Source organism: Ceratotherium simum, chromosome 21 (genome assembly GCF_057802395.1).
Source record: "Ceratotherium simum simum isolate JZ-2026a chromosome 21, ASM5780239v1, whole genome shotgun sequence".
In the NCBI taxonomy this organism is placed as follows: Eukaryota; Metazoa; Chordata; class Mammalia; order Perissodactyla; family Rhinocerotidae; genus Ceratotherium; species Ceratotherium simum.
Genome location: NC_141920.1, coordinates 25704396 through 25727362, shown reverse-complemented (window position 1 = coordinate 25727362; position 22967 = coordinate 25704396). Strand labels below are relative to the sequence as shown.

The 22967-nt window shown below is 44.9% G+C and overlaps 1 protein-coding gene across 6 annotated transcripts in view; it reads left to right on the top strand.

Annotated features, from left to right (window-relative positions):
* RALY (RALY heterogeneous nuclear ribonucleoprotein) overlaps window positions 1-22967 on the top strand; it is a 77477-nt gene that overhangs the window by 46729 nt on the left and 7781 nt on the right. For all 6 annotated transcript variants that reach the window (XM_087445383.1, XM_014796818.2, XM_087445382.1 and 3 more), the window contains one exon: window positions 21745-22009. In XM_087445383.1, coding sequence (XP_087301509.1) covers window positions 21754-22009 — 256 coding nt within the window. In that variant the 5' untranslated portion in view covers window positions 21745-21753. The remainder of the gene's footprint in view (window positions 1-21744; window positions 22010-22967) is intronic.

Below are 22967 nucleotides of genomic sequence, written 5' to 3'. Positions count from 1 at the left end.
TTCTAGATGTGTTTCTGCTACTGATATGTTAGTCATCATTCAGGTAATATTCATTTAACATCCTTTAGGTGTGCCATGCTGGGCATTGGGGTACAAAAATGCATAAGATGTATGTAGTTTCCTCCCTCAGAGATCTGTCAGTTTAATAAGGCAAACACACTAGTAAACAACTCCTATAATAAATCAAAGGAATAATTAACCTCTGGAGGAAGTCAGAGTTGAGCTGTGTGTTACCATCAGTATTTTCTCTGGGCTTTGATTATCTTACCTGTCAGGTGGTGATAACCACTGTCCTGTGTAGCTCATGAGCTGATGGGAAGACAGCTTTGTAATCACTGGTATTTGTGTGGCATTTTGTGGGTTACAAAACACTTTTCCATCTTTTTTTTTAAAGATTTTATTTATTTATCCCCCCCCCCCCCCCCGCCAAAGCCCCAGTAGATAGTTGTATGTCATAGCTGCACATCCTTCTAGTTGCTGTATGTGGGACGCGGCCTCAGCATGGCCGGAGAAGCGGTGCGTCGGTGCGCGCCTGGGATCCGAACCCAGGTCGCCAGCAGCGGAGTGCGCTCACTTAACCGCTAAGCCACGGGGCCGGCCCATCCATCATTAATTAATTGAATCTTAACTACAATCTTACGGCCTAGGAAATTTCCCCCCAATTTACGGGTGAGGAAACTAAGACTCAGGTTGAGGCTTGTTCATGGTCTTATAGCTTTCGATTAACAAAAGCTTACCGGCCCCGTGGCTTAGCGGTTAAGTGTGTGCACTCCACTACTGGTGGCCCGGGTTCAGATCCCGGGCGCGCACCGACGCACTGCTTCTCTGGCCATGCTGAGGCCGTGTCCCACATACGGTAACTAGAATGATGTGCAGCTATGACATAGAACTATCTACTGGGGCTTTGGGGGGAAAAAATAAATAAATAAAATTAAAAAAAAAAAAAACAAAAGCTAGGATTATATATCCAAATCTCGTGCTCTGTTTTGCAGTACAGTGGATCCAAACAAACTTTGAAAAGTAGAAAAATGGCAACCTTTCTGTCCCCTACTTGACTGGCAAATTTCCCTCTCACTTCACTGAAAATGCAAAGAACACCTCCATTGTGAGAAAAGGAGACCCAAGTTGGCTGGGGAGAAAGAAAGGGGTCTTATTTCAATTATTCCCCAGACTGGGCTCTGAACTTTTAAGACCATGTGCCCCAGTGCTCCATCAGCTCCTACTATTCCATCTCATGCCATTTACAGAGTGCTGTCTCAACGGTTATCTCATTGGCTACACATAGCAACTGGTGGGGTAGACAGAGACTGCTTTACAAGTGGGTAAACTGAGGTCCACAGAAGTTAAGAAATTTGCTCAGAGTCACTGAATTATTCATGCCAGAATGAGGGCTGGACTCCAAAGCTCCTGACACCAAATAGGCACCCCTAGGTTGTAGAATGTAGGCTCCTTTGATTCATTCAGTTCACACAATTCTTGAATATACCCCGTGAGCCTGAGACTTTGCTATACAAGAGAGCCTCTGGTTAGGCTCAGACAATCTTGGTGCAGTGCCTTCGTTAAGAGTAGGGACTTTTGTTATTTACTTCTCTGTCGCCAGCCAAGTCCTGGTTCCAAGAATGCTCTCCTGTTGTTTTTGGCCTTAGTCTCTCAGAAGCTGGAGGGAGCAGATGGCCACAGCAATGTGAGTCATGAGGGTGTGATCCCAGGCACGGCTAGAGGATGGCTTGAGAGTCCTACACCTATCTACTGCTGTTTCTATGCCTAGGTCCTCGCCAAAATATTTTCTATCCCAGAAAAAGTGAAGCTGGCCAACCCTGCTCCCATCACCTCCCCTTGTCCTCCCCTCCCGCCATATGCACACATACTGGTTGGTCTCCTAGATGGATTTCATACAAAGGCTTCTAGGATCTGCTGTCCCAAATGACCCTTGGACCTATTTCCCAGGCATGTTCTAAGGTGGGGTTAAGGAGTCTTGCCCCACAGCCAATCTGGCATCTCTTCTATCTACAGGCCTCTCACCAGGCTCCCACCCACTCTGCTGCTGTTTTTACTTCTGACTCCTTAAGGAGACTTCTGCTTAGTGTGACTCTGACAAATAGTCCAAAGAGTAATCAATACTGAGAAATTGACATGTTCCCTGTTTATCCAAAATCCTAACTGGAAAATTTTAAGGAGCACTATTTAGGGAGGTAACGGGGATAAGGACAGTTGACTTCCATGATGAGAAGCCTGCAGGAATCTTAAGTACCTTATAAATCACGAAAGGAAATGTCAACATTTATTCGCAAGGTTTCAAATGTCCCTCACATTCATATCTTTGTACGTTACAGAGCCCTTTCATACCTGTTACTGCCTTTGAGTCTTAGAGCAACTCTGTGAGGGAAGCAACACAAGGATTACTATTCCCACTTGACAGTTGAGACCAGGGAAGGTTAGTGACCATCTGATAATTATGGTGACAGAGCCCCAAACAGAACCAAGACTTGAGAGACACGTAATCCTGGGTTTGAAATCTGGTGCTCACCATTTTCTAGCTGCATAACCTTGGGCAAGTTACTTAGCCTCTCCAAGCCTCAGTTTCCTTCTCTGTAATAGGAGGAAACAATATTTACCTCTTATGGTTGTCTAAGGATTAAATGTTATAATTATGGGAAATGCCAGCACAGTAAAGACAAGGTATTAGGAGCTGCAAGTTTCCCATCTCAGTGTTTTAAGTGTCTTGTATTCTGAGTCTTTGAAAATTAGTACTCTCACTACAGTAAAGTGAACTGCATGTAATAAATGCCTGTTAACCAGAGTATTGTTTAAGTGCCTCACTGGGTTAAGAGAACTGGATTAGAGGGAAAAAAGGGCACTCCAGGCATTGGGCTAAGTACTTCTGATACAAATCACAGTGGGTTAGAGCTGATAGGGATCCTGGAGGTGTGTCTTCCTCAGACGAGATGTTAATAATCTGGGACAAGTCAGATCGAATAATGTGAAGTACATTTCTTTACTGCTGACTTCTCAGAGCCTTAGTGTGCATGTGATTCTTGGGGTGTGTGGGTGGGGGGGAATGAAGGATGCAAAGTTTCCTATTTTTATTTGACCTTGGAGCCCCTTTTCTGAGGAACTCTCATTAATATCTTGAGGAACACTGGTCTTGCATGGAAGTGTTCCTGCAACACTGATCTGATCCAGTTTCTCCATTTTCTGGATGATGCAACTAAGGTCTGTAACCAAGTTTATAGAGCTAATCCATGGTAGAACCAAGTTTAAAGTTCAGGTTGCCTGGCTCCCTCTTGGGCCACACCACTATTTGTACTCCACCGTTCTTCCTCTTCTAGCCAGCAAATCATAAAATTGCAGAGGGAGGATTCTGCAAACCACTAATCAGAGAGCATTGTTAGAGCGTCAAGCTTTCTGTTTTGATGTTTTTATGCCAGTAAGCAGGAAAATGAGGAAACAACAGGCTTAATGGCCACCAAATGTTTCCAGACAGTTGAAGGACCAGGGGTCGGGTAATTAGCTCAGTGTCTGGAAGGGTGCCTGTAACCCACAAAGTTTTAAGTCTCTTCTTGCTTTGAGAAGTTTCGGTTGCATCCAGGGGCTCATCCAAGAGACCCACAGTGCAGTTCCCAGTGATGAGCATTCTGACACCAATAACTATGGAAAAGATCTTGAGAGGGGTTTGAAGAGAATGTGTCAAATTTCTACTCCTCCCTCACCATCTCCACCATGGAATTCAGTGGGTAGGAATCTGCTGCCGGATTTCTGTCCAGACCCAGAGGGAGGTGTCCTTGGCATTTGGTGGGGGCTATCCTTGCATTTTACTAAGCCTTCTAGTTCAAATCTAGTAAAAATATCACCTTTATATTAGCAAAGTTGTACAGTAGACTTTTCAAAAACACATCTGATACTCAAAATAGTCCTGTGACATAGTGGTTATCTTCCATGTGTCATATGAGGATACTAAGGCTTAGAGAAGGGATAGTGACTTGTCCAAAGTCTGACAGCAAATTAGTGATATGTTCATTATTGTGTTACGGGTGCCTGGTGCAAGTCTGACGTATAGTAGATGCTCAAGAAATATTTATTAATTGAAAAGTTAGTACATTCTCAGGGATGAACTTTAGGTCTTCGAACTCTTTGTCAGTGTTCTTTCCATTAAGCCAGCGTGGTAGGGCCCAGTGGTTGGGTTCATCTCAGGATCACCAGATAATTCAGAGAGGGAGAGCTGAGTCTCCCTTGCTGTGTTGATTGCTGACAAGGATGGCAGTGTTTGTAGCCTTTGTTGCTCTCTGCTTGGTGAGGACCTTGTACATCTTCCCCACTACAGAAAGCCCAGATTCAGCAATCTCTGGGCTGCAGGATCAACGTCTTTTGAGCCTCTGCTTCCTGTAGTCTACTGAACCACAGACACCAGTGGTCCCCAGCTTTGTGCTCTGTCCGTCTTTTGTTTTCTCTCTCATCACTGTCTTGCCTGTTCTTCTGCCCTACTGAAGGGTGAGGAACTTGGACTCATCTCATGGACACCAGCTATACAGTTCACTTGTAAGGAGTTGCCACATCAGGAACACTGGGAAACAATTTACAGTCATGTGCTGTATAACGGACATTTTGGTCAGTGGCGGAGCACATGTACAATGGTGGTCCTATAAGATGAGTACCATGTGCTCTAGCTATGTCATAGGCCGTGCCATCTAGGTTTGTGTAAGTATACCTATGATGTTTGCACGATGACGATATTGCCTAACAATGCATTTCTTAGAACATATCCCCATTGTTAAGCGACGTGTGACTGTACTGAAACAGCACCCACCTAGGATTCTTTCACCTGTTCATTAGCAGAAATTCACTGAGCATCTACTGGTTGCCAGGGCAGTGCTGGAGGCTGGGATTGCAAAGATGGATAAGAGCCTCTGCCTTTAAGCAGTTCAGAGTCTATTGGAGAGAGACAGATATGTGAATACAAAAATGCAGCCAATGTTGCTGTGGCAGAGGTTTGTAGAGGATGTTGGGGTCCAGAGGAGGGAGTGACAGGATCTGCCTGGGGGATGAGAGACAAAGGCTTTCCTGAAGAGTTTTCATCAGGGGCATCACATCAATGGATTTGTGCTCTGAAAACTCCTTCTGGCCCCAGCCTCCATCGCCAAATCAGAAATTCCTTCTGCTCCTGCTTTACTGATGAAGCAATCTCTCTCTTAACCTTCCTCAATGTTAAGAGTGTGATATTTGGAGCCATTTATTAAATGGGGCCAATAGTAATAATATTTTCATTTAGAAAATTCCTGAATACTTAACTTGCTGGTGCATTATCTTATTGAATTCTTACAACCACCTTATGAGGAAGAGGCTGTAATATTATTGCCATTTTACAAATGAGAAAACTAAGGCACAGAGAGGTTAAGTCGTTTACCCAGGATCATATAGCTGATAATGGCAGAGCTGGGATTTGAACCCAGGTAGTCTGACTCCAGAGTCATTCTCCTAAAGGGCCTCAGAAAGGGCCATTGTGACCTGGATGTAATTTTTACCTCAAAGGGTTGTTGTAAGAATGAGAAGTAAAATACTTAACAATGCATCTACCACATAATAAGCAATTAATAAATCGTAGTGATCATTTGTTATATTACAAAACAGGCTTTCCTAAAGGCTGGAGTGGATTAGGCTGCCCTGCAAAGATGCCTTCTTCCTTTCTCTCCCAAGTCTGTCCTGGCTTTGTTATCTGTACAGCCTGCTTTTTGTTTCTTAGAAAGCATGATAAAGATAAATTAAAAAAAAAAAAAAAAGAAAAGAAAAAGAAAGCATGGATGGGGAAGGGGTCAGGGGCAGTGGTACATGGAGTTCTGTTTAGCACTTACTTCCTGAGCACCCACTCTGGGCCAGGCTCTGTCCTGAAAGGCAGGGGGGATGCTGAGATGAAATAGACTGTGGTCCCTGCCATCCAGGAATTCACAGTCACTCTAGGAGGGGAGATGGCACAGAAACAGATCGTTTTAATATAGTCTCCTCAGATGGATCCTAGACAGCACATCAGACCCCACTGCCCATGGCTCATACCACAACTAGCAGGACAAGAATGACTTGCTATTATATTAATTATTGAAATAATCATCCTATTAATATCCTTGTTGTCATTACAGCAGCTGTTATTAATGTAGAAAGTAGTGAAACCTTAGAGAAGGTCAGTAGCTGCTCAAAGGAGACTTTTAACATGCTCAATTGGAAAAACCCATTTTATTTTTATGGGGGGGAGGTGGTGGGTTCCAAAAGTGCCGATAGGGCCGAGGGAGTCCTTGGCTTGAGGGATGTACTATGGAGAAGGATTTATGTCCCTCAGGCCTCCCCCCTGGCCACCCGATGTGCTCCCTAGCTATCACATACTTTATAGCTTCTTGTACTCAGGCACATTTTTTTTATTTGGCAGAATGAGCAAGAAGGGGGAGGTAGCTTTCTGAGGCAGGACACCTGCCAAGAGAGGCAGTGACTGAGCATCTGCTGAGACTGGCAGGGGTCATGCCAGGGCCACAGGGGCTTCGTGAGTGTATGTATTATTGCATGAGGTACCTCCAATTAATCTATCCATGAACATTATTGGAGCTCCTGCCATGCGCCTAGCAATGTTCTAGGTGATGTGAAAAATGTCCGAAAAGTTCTGTGCTGCTTGGCAAGAGAAGACTAACACAAGACAAAAAGGAGTCAACACAGGCGGGATGCTCTGATCAGGCATTGACTTGTGTGGTTCAGACTCGCAAGAGCTGTAGGACGTGAGTGCCTCCTTAATGAGCACTGTCCTGCATATGGTATAGGACTCGGTCATGACTCCCATGAAGTCCAGGCTCTTCAACGGCCCACAAGGCCATTTCTGATCTGGCCTCTGCCAGGCTCTCTGCTGTCATCTCCTGTAACATCCAGTCTTAGACCCTCCAATCTAGCCAAACCACAATATATATGATTATTCTTTAAATATGGCAGCTCTGTCCAGCTTCCATAACTTTGCTCATGCTGTTTCCTCTTTCCTAAATGTTCTCTCTCTTGTCTGTATATGGGCTAACTTCAGCTCATCCCTCTGGACAAGAGCAGAACTTCTTGGTGATTCCTCTTCTCTGACTCCCTCCTCTCCTTTCTCTTTGCTAAGTGACATGCCTCTGGGTTCCCAAGTATTCCTGTCATAGCAGTTCCTTGTTTCATCAAGATGAAACATAGGTTCTGGTTTTCCTGAGATCTCCATCACTGGACTGTGAATTCCCCTGGGGCAGGGATTGTACTTTCTTCTCTTGCATACTTTGTACAGTGTCTCGTGGTAGTAGGTGCTCAATAAATGACTTTTTCTTAAAATAAATGATTTTTTGATAAATGAGTAAATAAATTTTTCAGCATGTTATTCTTTTTTTTTTTTAATTAATTTGTTTATTTATTTTCCCCAAAGCGCCAGTGGATAGTTGTATGTCATAGTTGCACATCCTTCTAGTTGCTGTATGTGGGACGCCACCTCAGCATGGCCGGAGAAGCGGTGCGTTGGTGCGCGCCCGGGGTTCTGAACCCGGGTCGCCAGCAGCGGAGCGTGCGCACTTAACCACTAAGCTACGGGGCCAGCCCAGCAGCATGTTATTCTTCCATCTAGGAACCTACAATACCTTTTTTGTGACATCAAAACTGTGTAGACTCAAAAATGAGTAAACAAACATTGGAGACTATTATCTTCACATATACATGAAAACAACGATGAAGATTTGCTTTTCCTCTACTGCTGAACACCCCCACCCCTACACACACACAATATGATAATACTTGATTCTGGTGAGGTTGCCATGAAAGCAGCATTGGTTGGTGACAGCAGTGTAAATTGGTATAGCACTTTTGGAAAGCAATTAGGCGGTGTATCTCCAGAGCCATAAAAATGTTCATACATTTTTGACGCAGTAATTCCACTTCTAGGAATCTGTCCTAAGGAAATAAGTAATATATAGAAAAAACTTTCCCTAAGACGCTATTATATATAATAATGAGAAATCGGAAAAAACCTAAATGACCACCTAAACTATGACCAGTCTAAACTATGATAAATCCACTCAGGGGGAAACTATGAGTTATTAAAAACTAAGTTATTAAAAATTAGTTAAAACTATTAGTTATAAAAAATGGTGCTGATTGATCTGCAGCAATAAGGACAAATATGTTATAACATGTTATAATGTTAATTGAAAAAAATTATGCTACAGAATTGAATGAATGATCTAACTATGTAATCCAAATATAATGCACAAGAAAAAACAGTGAAAGGAAGTATACCGAGATGCTAACAGTAGTTACGTTCTATAGAAGAGTGGGGGTTTAGGGGGTTTCTTATGGTAATTTCAAGAAATAGACACACTAAATAGTACAAATACTCAAATTAGTGGCTAAGAATTTTGAAATAACAAAGCAAAACCTTAATTTCAGTCTTAAGCAAAGGAGTGATGTGGCGATATTATTCTACTGACTGTGGAGGATGAATTTGAAGAGTAGTAATAAGAATGGAGAAAGAAGGCTACATTCTAAAAATATGTAGGTGGCCAAATCAGGAGGCTTGGTACAGTATGTGAGTTGGAATGATTCACTATGGTGGAGGTGGGGAGAAGTATATGCCTAGTAGTGAACATTGGCTCGGGGAATTTAATGACTTGTCCACGGTCACACAACTATGAAGTAAGTGGTTGATCCTGGATTTAAACCCTGGTCTGTCTCTGTCCAAAGCCCATACTCTTACTCCTGCTGCTGAGACATCTATTAAAGCTTTGGGAAAATTTTTTTTTTTTTTTTACCAGCTATTCCAGTGTAGAAACTTGTCTAGACTACTGTCTCTTTTTGAGGGGAAAGGGGGCCAGAGAGAGTTAATTCTTTCTAAGATGATAACGGGGGAAAAGACTATAGATACCATGGCTGCTGCTGTCATGATTGGTTGAATTGACTAGTTTAGAAGCTCATTAGGTGTTGGGTGTGTTATGCTAGTTTTCTTGGGGTCTGACTTTTTTTGCTAAGTTGTAGTGGTTCATTGGTTGGCTTTTATTTGATGCTTGGGGTGGTGGGGCCTCTTGAACTTAGATATGCAAATGTGTACCATATTACATGAAAATGAACATTTTGGTCACTATGCCAAGTTTATTAATGATGCTGCAACTGTGGGAGTGAGAGAGGTCAGATTGGCAGCCTCCAACAAGGGACAGTGTTTAAGCAGCTCCTTGAAAGGAAGGGTTCGCCTGAGCCATACAATGCTCCATCCGCATACCTGCCTCATATAGACTAGTCAAAGAAAAGGTTGTTTCGAACTAAAGTCTATACTTTGGAGTCTGATTCCCAGCCCTTCAGGAAGAACCCAGTTCATATTGACTTGCTCACTTTGTGACCTTGGTCAACTGGCTTTGCCTCTCTGCACTAGGGTTTACTCATCTGTAAAGTGAGTGTGACTTATAACCCCTCAGAGGATTGTTGTGTATAGATTTGGTAGCCTTAACTCTTGAAGGGGCTTGTAAGCCACATTAAAGGAGTTGGACTTGGTTTTTGGTGGTAGGAAGTAGGAAGCCGCTGAAGGGTCTTAAACAGGAGGTGGCAGGGACACACTTGCTTGATCACTGAAGAGGCAGATGCTTAGTAATGTTTGTGGAGTTAACATTGTAACCAGAAGGACAATGGCAGAGTGGCTATGACTGTGGTGTCATTCTCAGTGGTCCCCTTTGGGCCAAACATATGGCGCCGTGGAATGATGCTTAGATCCCTAAGTTATATTTAGATCAGCACTCTGGACAGAGGTCAGCTTTCTTCCCTTCTCCTGTCTGAATGTGAGAAATTAAATATACATATATACATATATATATATATGCTGTCTGCAGGATCAAGCTTTTGTGGGGCTGTGAGGGGTGGTACTCGGTGTTTTCAAGGATTGTCGTAATGAGGAAAATATTGATTCCACATGAAAGGATTTTAATCAACGGCCCTTACACCTCAGGGGCACAGTGCTTGACTGCAGTGGCAAGTTATGCACCATCCACCCTCTACTTCCAGCCGACTGGCTTCCTGCCTAGGTGCCTCTGTCTAGGAAGACCTGCAGCAGCTGTCCATCCCAGGGAATATTCCTGTCCACAGTTATGTAGCACATCTCAGGTGACAGTAACTCCCATATCTCCTTTGACCCTCACAACAACCTGCACTGCAAGTGGGCAGGGCAGGGATTTTCATCCCCATTTCACAGATGGGAAACCTCGAACCTCAGAGAAATGAAGTGCCTTCCCAAGTACACACAGCTAGTAGAGTTGAGATTCAGGACCCAGGGCTCCACAAGCAAGCAGGAATCCAAAGCTAATAATCCCCTCTTAGTGTTTTAACTTAGAGCGAGGCCTCTTGTGGGAGGGTTTAGGCCTCCCTCTCTGTGTTCCTCAGAGAGTCCCTCACTTCCTCTAATACGGGCTGGAAAATGAGGATGTGTGCACTACCATGGCACAGCCTTCTGCACCCTTATTCAGCATAGAGTAGCCACAGAATGTGGAGGTTCCATCAGAGACACAGAACAGTGAGCAAGCAGATGTTTCTTGGGATATCAGCCCTTGAGGCCCTGTTGCCCGTAAGGGGAGCCCAGTCTGCCTTCTGGGTCCTCAAGGTACAAAGGGGCCTTTCTGGGAGCCTTCACTTAAGGGCCTTTTCCTGCCCCCTTCTCAAGTTGTATTCTCTGGGGGTCCTTTACTTTATAATTTTATTTATTTATTTATTTTCCCCCCAAAGCCCCAGTGGATAGTTGTAGGTCATAGCTGCATGTCCTTCTAGTTGCTGTATGTGGGACGCGGCCTCAGCATGGCCAGAGAAGCGGTGCGTTGGTGCGTGCCCGGGATCCGAACCTGGGCCGCCAGCAGCGGAGTGCGCGCACTTAACCGCTAAGCCACGGGGCCGGCCCGGTCCTTTACTTTAGATACTCACTTATTTATCCATTCAACACTTAATGAGTGCCTACTGCTGTGATTCGTTTTACGTTCAAGGCACATTTCCAAACGCTAGAATTTTGGCCACACACTTGAAGAGACTTCATTGCATGTACAGTGATAGTATTCTTTCCTTGATCACAATTCAGCTCTAGGTTAATATACAGAAACTCGCCACTTTCCCTTTCATACTCACAAGGTAAAGTTCTTGCAGGTTCAAACAATAACAGTAGTAATAGCAGCAGCAGTAGCTAATATTTGCATACTTTTCTAATGTGCCAGACACTGTTCTAAACACGTGAATTAAATTATTTTATCTTCCAGCAACCCTAGAGATATGTATTGCTATCCTCATTTTACGGGTGAGATACACTGAAGCATGAAGAACTTAAGACACTTCCCGAAGGTTATGTCACACAGCTAGTTCAGTGGCAGAATGGAAGGCATTTTAACTTTAGAGGTTACTGTCTTGCCCATGTTACATGGCCTTTCACATGGGAGTAAACATTCAGGCTTTGGCTCCTGCTTGATGGAAGGCCCTACTCACAGCAGCAGGTTGTACCCCTCTCTACACCATGTCATATGACCCACTCAGCTCTGGGTTGTGCTTAAAGATAGCACCATGTAAGCTCAGTTAGAACAAAAAGGTTTTGTACGCTGATGAAAATTTGGCCATGCACTTGGAAGATTCAAGGTACACTGTTTGTTGTGTCTTGGCACACTGATTAAGAGCTGTTCATCTGCCCCAGCCAGTCACAGTCTTGGGTGTACGGTGGCGTTCAAGAATGAATCTGATGTCCATCTTGCTCTCAAGAAACTCCCTAAAAGGAGAAAGAAGACTGCTGTGTAAATAGCCATGATACAGGACTGAAAATTAGAAATACCAAAAAGAAAAGATATAGCATGCCTCCCCTCCCTGGCTGGTTTCCTCACATCCTCTACTATGGGGAGAGAGGGTCCAGGAATACTAGCTTCTTCAGGAGTGTACCCTCTTCTCAGACCCCCAGGCCTCAGGAAGGTTGTTGAGTCCCCAATAAGCCTAGATCATCTTCCCTTTCAGGATACAGCATGACCTAGAGCACATGACCGAGATAAATCACCTCGTCCTTGGCCTCCTTACCCTCTTCTCTCTTTCTTGAGAGAAGCAAAAAGGAAAAAGATTAGGATAGTTTTTGTAAGTTAGTCTGACAGCAAAGTCTGAAAGAAATCAGGCTAAAGGGCTTGAAAGAAACGAAATAAACTCTATTCTTTGTTTGCTTTGGTTTTATCGAGGTTGACAGGGATGGGTGAGAGTGGCTTAGAACTGTGCTACTCAAAGTGTAGCCCATTGAATGGATGCCATTTCGCAAATTGTTGCTGGTTTGTGCAAAGCATAGAAATTGAGCGTTAAGTGCTTAGAAACTTTTATAGTAATTTGACATTTTTATTATATTTTGCAAATGTATTTGTCGTTAATGGATTAGAAGGTTAAAAAACAAAACCGACAAAAAACTAGTCCTTGAGAAGTTTTGAGAAGTACTGGCTTATTTAGTGTGACAAAGTGAAAAAGAGCTTCAGTCTTTTTGTTTGTAAAATGAGATTAATAATACCTACCTCAAATTGTTGTTTTGGGAATTACGTGATGATAAATAGTATTTTGGGATACTTAATATGTGCCTGCCACTGTGCATTGTATATGTGTTGCCGTATTTAATCCTCACCACAACTCTGAAATAAGTTTTATCATCCCTATTTTTCTGAGACTTGGATAGGTTCAGAGACTTGCCAGAAGTCAAACCTGTAGTAAGTGTGTAGATGGGATTTGAATGGGAGCTGGCACACTTAACTACTATGCCATGTTCTGCATAAAGACCCTGGCACACAGGAGGGCTCCCTGTTACTCCCCTTTCTCTACTTCAGAGAGAAGTAGCTGCTTTCTCATTCCATCACTGGCCCTAATTTATTTTGTGACCTTGGGCAAGTCACTTCTTTAGACCTTAATTATCTCATCTACCCTCACAGTGGCAGGGACTATGTTTTATTCATCTTTGGTTCCCCAGCATTTAGCTGGACAGGGCTTGGCATATAATGGGTATTGAGTACTGAGGCAATCGATTACACTAGATGATCTCTAAGCATCCTTTCAGTCTCTACTTTCTCTGAACATTCCAGGTACTTTATACTCTTTGCTCCTTCCTGAGCATCATATTCCCTACTTACTCGACCTGGCAGCATGACCTTATTTCCTCATGTGTGTTTGTCTTAGGCAGTCTTGATCCTGGGTACTTTGAGACAGCCCACATGGTGCCTATATTTTTACTCATTTGTGAAATGTGTCTAGGATAAACCCACCAGGGATAACACAAATAAGGAGTGGAAGGCGCTGGCTTACAGAGTCAGATGCTCTTACCCAGTGGGGCCTGGGCCTAGGGCAGCTTTGCTGGCAGTCCTGCCAGGCCTGAGTAATGGCTGCAGCCTGGAGCAGGGTTTTCCGTGAGCTCCATCGGGGTCTCCAGTAATTGGAACATGGCACCTTCCAACTCGTAATGGATGGCAGAACGAGAGGGGCATTTGTCATTGCCTGACTTCCCTGTGGGAAAGAGGCTTATATGTCACAGCTGACAAACCTTTGATGACTTTTAAACTTCATTTACAGAAGAGAATAGCTATAATCAACCAACAGCAAGTAGTGAGTACGCTTGCCACATTATCACTGTGAGGAGCCGGCCCCTTAAGTCGTGGGAAGGAGTGGGGGCCTTCCCCCAGACTCACAGCAAGTGCTTATTGGCTTTTGGACTTAAGAGTATGCCCTCAGCAAGGCCCCATGAGTTTATGCCCAAAGGATCAGAAAGTGTTAGAAGCTGCCCACCTGGCTGGTACAGGGCACACTTAGCACAAAGCCATTCTGGGCCAAGGTGAAGAGCACCAGCTCTGGTCTCAGACAGACTGGTCTTAGCTCTGCCATTTCTTGGCTTGTGTAGGACTAAGTTCCAACCCTTAGTTTCCTCGTCTATGAAATGGGCACAGTACATACCATCATCCACCTCATAGCACAAGACTTATAGCAGTTCCTGGCACGTAATAAGTGCTCAGTAAGCGTTGGTAATGATTGTTATAATCAGACGATTAATCCTGGAAGGGCCCTTTGTGGTCACATGCTCCAAAACCCAAGGTCATGTGGCACATCAGCAGCAAAGCCAGGACCAGTGTTCCTACTGGGGAGAGTGTCAGTAGGAGCAATCTAGTGGAGTGGGAAGAGCACAGGATTTAGAACCAGAGAAGCTTGGGGTCTTTTTGTCCTAATCATGCCGCCTTAATGTAACTGTGGACAAATTATTTAAGCTCTCTCTGGGCCTCAGTTTCTTCATCTGTAGAATGAAGATGATACTACTGCTTATTTCATTAGGTTGTGATCAGGATTATGAGAGATTATGCCTATAAGACTTCCAGCACAGTGCCTGGTATAAAGTTGCCAAATATTAAATTGTGTGTTCCCTTTTTGTTCTCCTTCATGACAATAATTAGTATGCAACTATCAAGGTAAGAGGAGACAGCACTGAAGAAATTCTCCTATTTCAAACTTTTGTTTCCAGCCCTACCCTGCGTATACTTGCAAGAGGAAGGGCAGAATAGGGGGAGCAAAGAGGAGAAGCGGCATGTTTTATACATTGTTCCTGCAGTTCCTCCTGCCGGGCGTAGCCCCTCCCTATGTCACCACCCAATGAGAATTCGTCTTACACATGCTCTCTTTTAGTAGAGCCTTCTATAATGTTCGTACCCCTTCTCTGATAGCCCAGACTGCTTTGCTTGGGCTGCTTCTCAGGCAGTGGACTCCAGCCCAGGGCATGTGTGCTTTGTGGCCATGGTGAATGTCGCCTGCTGGACTGGGAGTTCCTTGAGGTCAGGTACCAGACCAGTTGCTGGATGAATGAATGAATGAAAGATTCATTTGTTAATTAACATCTGGCCCATAGTTAACCCAGTGAGTATTTGGATATCCATAATTATGATTGAATTGGTAGGTAGGTGTTTGGATGACTAATTTTGGCAAAAATAAAGAGATTGACAATCATTTGTAGGTCCCTAACTCTAACTCGGTGTTGGAGATTGTTGGCCCAAGGTTGCACCTACCCACCCCTTTTTGCCTTTCCCCCCATAGCTATAAGTGTTGCCTGTCACAAATGCTAAGCCTTAGCCTTAGTCACAGTCAGGGATAGAGTTAGGGTACAAGATGCAGTGACGGTGGCGTATGTACCCCGACCACACTGTGTGGAGAGATGACTGAGGCCTCAGCTCTGCTTTCTGTTTCTGCTTTGGAGTCTCCCCTCAAGGCCTACTAGATGCCGATACCAATGTTATAGTATAGGACCAGAGACCTATAGTATAGCTGAGGGGAGAGTCAGTGCCTCAGCAAGGCCTGGAACTCCTCCCACCCAGTGTTCTTTCTTCTCCCAGTCCCATACAGTAGAGATTTGACAGGCATGGGGAAGTGGGCACCTTTATGAAGTTTCTGTATTTGGTTCCTATAGATACTAGAACAAGGGAGAGAGCATGCACAGTCCCCCTACCCTGACTCCCTTATTCTTTGGTGAAGTGGGGAGCGCTAGGAGACAAGATGGGTAAAGAACATCAGGGCTGGAATGTGTAGGATCTAGAGTGCCAGGCTAGATTAATCTGTTTTCATAGGGTATGGGGCATTTGAGTTTCTTACGTAAATACCTACTGTTCCCAGCCAGCATACTGGGCACTTGACACCCATTATCTCTAACCCTTACCCTAATCCTGGGAGGTTGGTATAGTTTGCATTTTGCAGTTGAGGAGTCTGAGGCCCGGTGAGGTCAAGGGACATGTCCAGGGTTACATCTCATAAGTGGTAGGGCTGGGATTGGAACTCACTCCTATCTGACTCCAGAGCCTGTGCTCTTTCTGCTATTTCATGTGCATTTTTCCTTTGTTTTTGGGAAACAGGTTCCTGGAGAGAGGGCTTTCTTAAAAAGCCAATAGAGGACAAGGCCCATGAGCACTATTTCCCAACATCTCCACAGTGCCAGCACAGAGGATAATACTCAAGAAATATTTGTTCAATGAGTGAAGGGGATAGGAGTTGGGTAATAATAGAAATAGGTATAATCCCCTATTTTTTTATAGTATGTTGCAGATGCAACAGAACGCTTTCATATTGATTACCCTGTTTGATTTTTATATTAGATCTGATGTTTTCAGAATAAAGATGATAAGGCTCAGAAAAATTACATGACTTGTTGCAGATCACATGACTAGGAACAGCAGAGCCAGGGGCCAAGCCTCCTGGGCATGTAGCCTGTACCCCTTACACTCTTACCCATCCCAGGAGCCCTCAGTGTTCAGCATGCTGGGAACTGGGGTTTCTCAGGGGAGTGGGAATGGTCAGGAACTAAAGAGCACTCCTTGGGAAATTAGTCCTGTCTGGCCAGTAATGATCATTTGGGCAATGCTAATGAGCCGGGGCCTGGCGAGTTTAATGAGATTAATAGATGTTCTGTCATCCCTGGCCGCCTAGTAAGCAGGAGCCTCTGGACCAAGCAGGCCCTGGGCACTGATCAGTCTAAATGCTTGGCTTTCTTGGGAAATAGCCTCCCCATCACTGATAGCTATTTTCCTTCAAAACCACCCAGATGTCCCCAGGGTTATCTAAGGGCAGAGGTCTGGCCACAGGCTGGTGTAAACCCCCCCCCCCCCCCCCCCGGCTGGAGAATAAGGCCAGAGATGTCCAGCAGGCCCGGTCCAGACAGAGGCTCTAAATAGCACTGGGGCAGCATCAGGACCAAGAGCAGCAGCTCCTCTTTTGAAATGAGCATTTCAAGAAGAAGAGATCCAGTGCTGGGAGGATTTACACAGTTGGGGGAGTGAATGTTCCAAAGGCTGAGTTTCTCAGAGGTCAGGCTGAAGACTAGACTTGATCCTAATAGGCAAGATTGGGAGGGTGTGACATGGCTGAATCGGAGGTTTAGGACAGTTGTTGAGACAGTGGCATGTAGAATGTCGAACAAGAATCCTGGATTCAAGTCCCCTAGCTACCCACATCGCTAGCTGGATGACCTTAAGTAAATCACTTATCTTTGCTGATCCTCAGCTTTTTCAAGTATAAAATGGGACTAACAATGTCAGAATCAAGGATGTAAACCGGCTTTGTTCACTAAAATTCTGTGCAAATGTGAGGCATTGTAGTAGAAACGGGGAAAGCACGACGACCAAGGAGAGAGTGTGACTGGTTCAGGGTGACATATTCTCACTGTGGGAATCAGTACCCAAGGCATCTGTATTCATAGATTTTTGGAGTCAAACAGACCTGGGTTTCAGTTTCGGCTGTGCTCTATTAACTAGTTACTTTGCCTCTGTGAGCCTCCGGTTCCCTATCTAAAATACCTCCCCATAGGGTTGTTTGGAGGATCAAATAAGGTGAGGTATGTAAAGTCTCTGACACATCTTTAGCACTCGATAATTATATGCTATTCTTATTGTGATGGCCCTCTGAGGGGTCTCATTTATGCAAAGTTCAGGAGTGGAGGTGCCTTTTAGGGCTTTTCCACCTTTACAAGGCCCTGTCACTTCGTCACATGTTGAGGCTTGGCTCTTGTCTTCCAAAATACAGCTTCCATCTGAAATGTTTCAACTGGGAGAAATTATTTGTTTTTGCCCAATTTCCTCTGTTCTTATTAGCCTGGGGAAGCAAGCCCATCTCTTTGAGCTGTAAATTGCATTTCAAAGCCTGCATCCCTGGTGGGTTTTAATTAGCTTCAGGGCCCAGCTTTTTTTTTTTTTTGTGAGGAAGATCAGCCCTGAGCTAACAGCCATGCCAATCCTCCTGTTTTTGCTGAGGAAGACTGGCCCTGCCCATGCCCATCTTCCTCCACTTCATGTGGGACGCCGCCATAGCATGGCCTGATAAGTGGTGCCTCGGTGCGCTCCCGGGATCTGAGCCTGGGCCACCAGCAGGAGTGCGCGCACTTAACCGCCACGCCACGGGGCCGGCCCCAAGAGCCCAGCTTTTATGCAGCAGTTGTTTCTCTAGCAGGTAAAGGTGAAGATGCTTACTTGGGAGCCAGTCCTCAGTTTTCTCAAATGTTGTTCTGTCTAGACTGTCACTGCCCAGCTCTTCACTGTCCTGCGGGCTTGTCTTTCACTAGCCCAAAAGGAAAAATGGAATATAAGAACCTTGGACTTAGAGTCAGAGAACCCATGGGGTTCTTGGCCCTGCTACTCACTGGCTGTGGCATCCTGGCCAAGCCCATTCCCCTCTGTTCCTCAAAGTGAGGGCATAGAAGCTCCGTGCTCACATAAGGTCCCTGCTGATAGGACATTGCAGAAGTCTCTGGGAACAAGTCTGGTTCTCTCTCCCCCTCCCCCACTTCCCCTCCTCCCACCACCAAGAACAGTCAGTCACTCTGCCCATGTCTCCTTAGCTCATTGCTAAGCATGGGGCCTCTGGGGACTGCAGACACCTTGCTCTCAATTACACAGCTGATCTGTGAGGTGGAGCTTGGCCCGGTGGGGGGGGAAATAGTTTATCAAGTCAAGCAGCTTCTGCTGAATAGGATGTCAATATTTTCTAGGGCTCCCACTCTAAGCTAGGGGGAAGCTTGGAAGAGCCAAGAAAGAATTACACGGGGAGGATTGAGTTGGGGATGGTTGGTCTGTGGAGGTGAGTGTTTGGGTCAGAGACTAGAAAAAGGTCCCAGGGTCCTCAGCCCCCAGCGGTTCTCTCCACTTAAGGCAGGGCCACAGCCTTAAGTGAGAAGGCTTCTCACCATCACCACTTTCTGGAACATTGTCCTTACCACTTCGTCCCTAACATTTCTTGAGCACTTACTGTGCTCCAGGCCTTGTCAGGCCTGCCTCTAACATTTGCAGGGCAGAGGAAGAGTACAGATGGAAACCTACATATCATATGTCTAAATATTTGAAGCTTATAAGTGAAGTTAACAAATTGTTATGTCCATAACAACCTGGAAGACCATGTCTGAATCTCGAGTTCTGGACTCTGGGCTTCTGTACCTGAACCTAGTAGTTACAGGTGAGCTAGTCTAGGCACACTTCCTTTTCGTTTCCTACCCTCAACTCCATCCCCCACTTTGGGGAGCTTCATGGACATCTGTGTACACACTCAAGCTTTTCCATACCCCCACAGATACCTATGTCCTGAGGCTTAGGGAGTACAAACAGCAGCAGCACAGCCTGCCCTCCAAGGAGTGTGCAGGCCTTGAAAGTAGATTGGGCGCTGTTTAGATGGGGAGTACAAGGGTTGAGTGCCTGGAACATGCTTCGGGTGGACATTTCTCTTTGGCTCTGCAGATTCCTCACCCAGAGCGGCACGTGCATATGCTTCCCAAGTCTTTTCTCTACAGATCAGAAAACTGACCTTCATGTGACATGGCTTCTGGCTGCCTGTCCTTGGCATCGTTCAGAATGTGCTCGAGTCTGACCTTGACCCTCATCTAGAATGAGCCCACAAATGGCAAATTCTACTAACAGAGAAGTTCAACTAGTCAAAGTAATTATTAGATCTTGTAAAGAGCTTTACATTTTGCAAAGTCCTTTTGGGTACATTGTCCCAAGCCCCAGGTGATGAGAGAAAAGACTAGGTAGGGCCAAACCCAAAGAACTTTGCTCACCAGCCAAGGAGTAAGTACTGATCCCACTATAGCACAGGTGTTCAGCAAATGCTTCCTGCTCAGTGGTGTTACAGGCTCCTGGCAGAGGTCTGAGGGAACCTACCAACTGTCATGTCCCTGCCAGATCAGTGGCAGAGCCAGCAATCACCAACAGATTTCTAAACCATCATCCTCCCTTCTCTTCTTTCTATCTCGGTCCACACCCCAGGCCTGGTTAGTTCCCTCCAGCCAAAGCAGGGGGCATCTCCCTGGGCCAAAACTTCTTGGCTTTGAGCTGAACCAACCAGGAGAGAGTTATATGATGTCCACAGAGGAGCCCCACAAACTTCTTGTATACCCATGGCTGGACAAAGAATTAACCTTTGAATGGCTTGTCATCCAGATAGGAGAGGGATTGTCAGAGAGAACTGTGAGGAATGGGGAGCCCAAGGGAACCCACATATGTTGAGCATGTCCTGCTGCACGTGGACATGTGTGTTAGGTGTTTTCATGGGTAATCTCTTGTGTCCCTCACTGCTTAATAAATGTTGATTGAGTGTGAAGGCAAACTGAGTAACAAAAAAGAGTCTGTCCTTTCCAGGCTAGTTCCAAAGCTGGCACCAGCTCCTCCATCAGTAGCAGTGCCATCTCAGCCCCCTTCCTTTACAGACTAGGATGGTGCATACTTGACCCCATTAATTCCATGGAGCTTACTGCAAGCCCATCCTAGGAGCAAGGTCTTCCCCAGAATCATTCTCAGGTCCAGCCTATGGTTCCCTTGCAAACAGTGCCATCTGCTGGTCGCAACATGCCATCTTCCAGGCTGGGAGGATTGAGGAGAAAAGGGTCTCTTTCTCTCATGGGACAAAAGATACAGATTTCCCAGCTTATACTCAGCTCTTCTCTAATTCACTGAAAAGAAGCCCCCTCTGCCCAAAAATATTAGGTAAATAGGCAGGTGTTTACGGTTAGTCTAAGCTGACAGGAGTTTTTATATATACTGCTTGGGGTCTTTAGCGCCTTCTGAAATAGCTCTAGGGTGGGATATTGGGATAGGAGTGCTACAAAAGGGAGTTAACACCAATCCGTGCCAGTGAGCAGAAGACTGGGCCAGGAAGTGTAAATGCCAAGGCATAACTTTAGGCATTTCCTACGGAAATTGAGCCTCCTTTTCCCTTTCCTTGTGGAGCCTGTGTCCAGATGTAACCTGTTCAGGGATGGGGGTAGGAGAGATTTGTACAGCCCTTTTGGGTAAAAGACATTTCTAGAGTGTAGAGAGCAAAGAGTAGGTATAGTATCATCTCTAAGCACAGAGAACAAAATTTGAATGGGTAAGTATAAAAATGGGTAACTCTAAAAAATTAATTTATTAAAAACAATTCTCAGATAAATATGTTGACTTACTATAGTATTTAAATTAGCTTTAGCTCTGGGAAGGAAAGTGATAAAGTTGAAAGAAATGGGCTTTAGGGACCAACTAACCTGGGTTTGAATGCCCATTCCTGGCAAGTTAATGAACTTGTTGGAGTCTCTTTCTGGTAAAATATGGATGGTAATAATAATACTCATGGGGTCTTGGGATTATTCAATATTGCATGCCACCCTTAGCCCACAGTGAGTGCTCAGTGAGTCTTATTTAGCTCATCTTTTTCTAAATGGCTGGTATCAATAAAGATAGCTATAGCTCGGTCCACGTCTGGATCAGACTGAGCAATTTTCATAATGTGGTATTGTTCTAGAGCAAACAGTACTTGCAGTTACCATGTGACCTGTTTGCTGTGGCTCTATATTGAAGGAAGAGAAGAAAAGCTGTGGAAGGTCTTCAGATTTAGCTTCTGCATGGGGTAACGTCTGAGATGAGCATTAAAGGAGGAGTGAGTTTAGAACAATTGGAGTCAAGCAGACCAGGGTTCAAGTCCCAGCTCTGCCATTCACTAGCATTGCAACCTGTTAATGTGCATGTCCTTTCTTGTAAAATGTCCTGGTTCTGCTTATCATGTTTTACCAAATGAGGGATCGTATGTAAAGCACCTGGCATGAGGTCAGCAGCCAGTAAGATGAGCAAAAATGGGGAGGCTGGATGCTGTAGGGGTGTATGTGTGGGAAGGCACAAGGCAATCCAATTTAGCCAGGATGTGGGCTATGGACAGCCCTGGAGCCCAACCCAAGGATCCAGCCTCACAGTGGCTCTCTCTCTTCAGGTGGCCACCATGTCTTTGAAGATCCAGACAAGCAATGTAACCAACAAGAATGACCCCAAGTCCATCAACTCTCGAGTCTTCATTGGAAACCTCAACACAGCCGTGGTGAAGAAGTCAGATGTGGAGACCATCTTCTCCAAGTATGGCCGTGTGGCCGGCTGTTCTGTGCACAAGGGTTATGCCTTTGTTCAGTACGCTAACGAACGCCATGCCCGGGCAGCTGTCCTGGGAGAGAATGGGCGGGTGCTGGCTGGGCAGACCCTGGGTAAGTGTCTCTTCCCGGCCCTACTCCTGGTATTCTGAGCAGTGCCGGCCTTCACTCTCCAGCTCCCCTCTTAGCCCCTTTTCTGTTTCCCCTGCCACTACCCACTACCCCAGTCTGAGATGTTATAACTTAAATACAGTATAACTTACGATGGTATGACTTATGATTTTTAAATTTTGCACTTTACAATGGTGTGAAAGTGATACGCATTCGGTAGAAACTGTACTTTGAATTTTGATCTTTTCCCGAGCTAGCAATATGTGGTACTATATTCTCGTGTCACGCTGGGCAGCAGCAGTGACCCACAGCTTCCAGTCAACCACGCGATCATGAGAGTAAACAACGGATACGTTTTACAACCATTCTGCACCCATGCAGCCATTCTGGTTTTCACTTTCAGTACAGTATTCAATAAATTACACGAGATATTCAACACTTTATTATAAAATAGGCTTTGTGTTAGATGATTTTGCCCAACTGTAGGCTGATGTAAGTGTTCTGAGCACGTTCATGGTAGGCTAAGCTAAGCTATGGTGTTTGGTAGGTTAGATATATCAAATGTATTTTTGACTTACAATATTTTCAACTTATGATGCGTTTGTTGACATTTTCAATTTTCAATAAATATTTTCAACTTTATCAGGATGTAACCCCATCATAAGTCAAAGAATATCTGTAGTTATGTTATATTTGTTATAGATTAAGTAGTTATAAAATCAGTGCCTGTAGGGGAGAGTTTTAGAAGCTTCTGGAAAACACTTCTGTCCTGTCCCTGCTTTCACAGTGACTCTTGACAAGCCTTATGGTTCCAGTTAAAATGCAGATTCCCCAGAGAAAGGGAACAGAGTGGACTAGCACAGCCTATTACATTGGGCTACAGATGGCCTAGGTTAGAACCCTTTCTGGGAGCCATGAGGAGGGGCTGGGAGCGCGAGGTGAAGCAGGTGCCCTTGGCCTT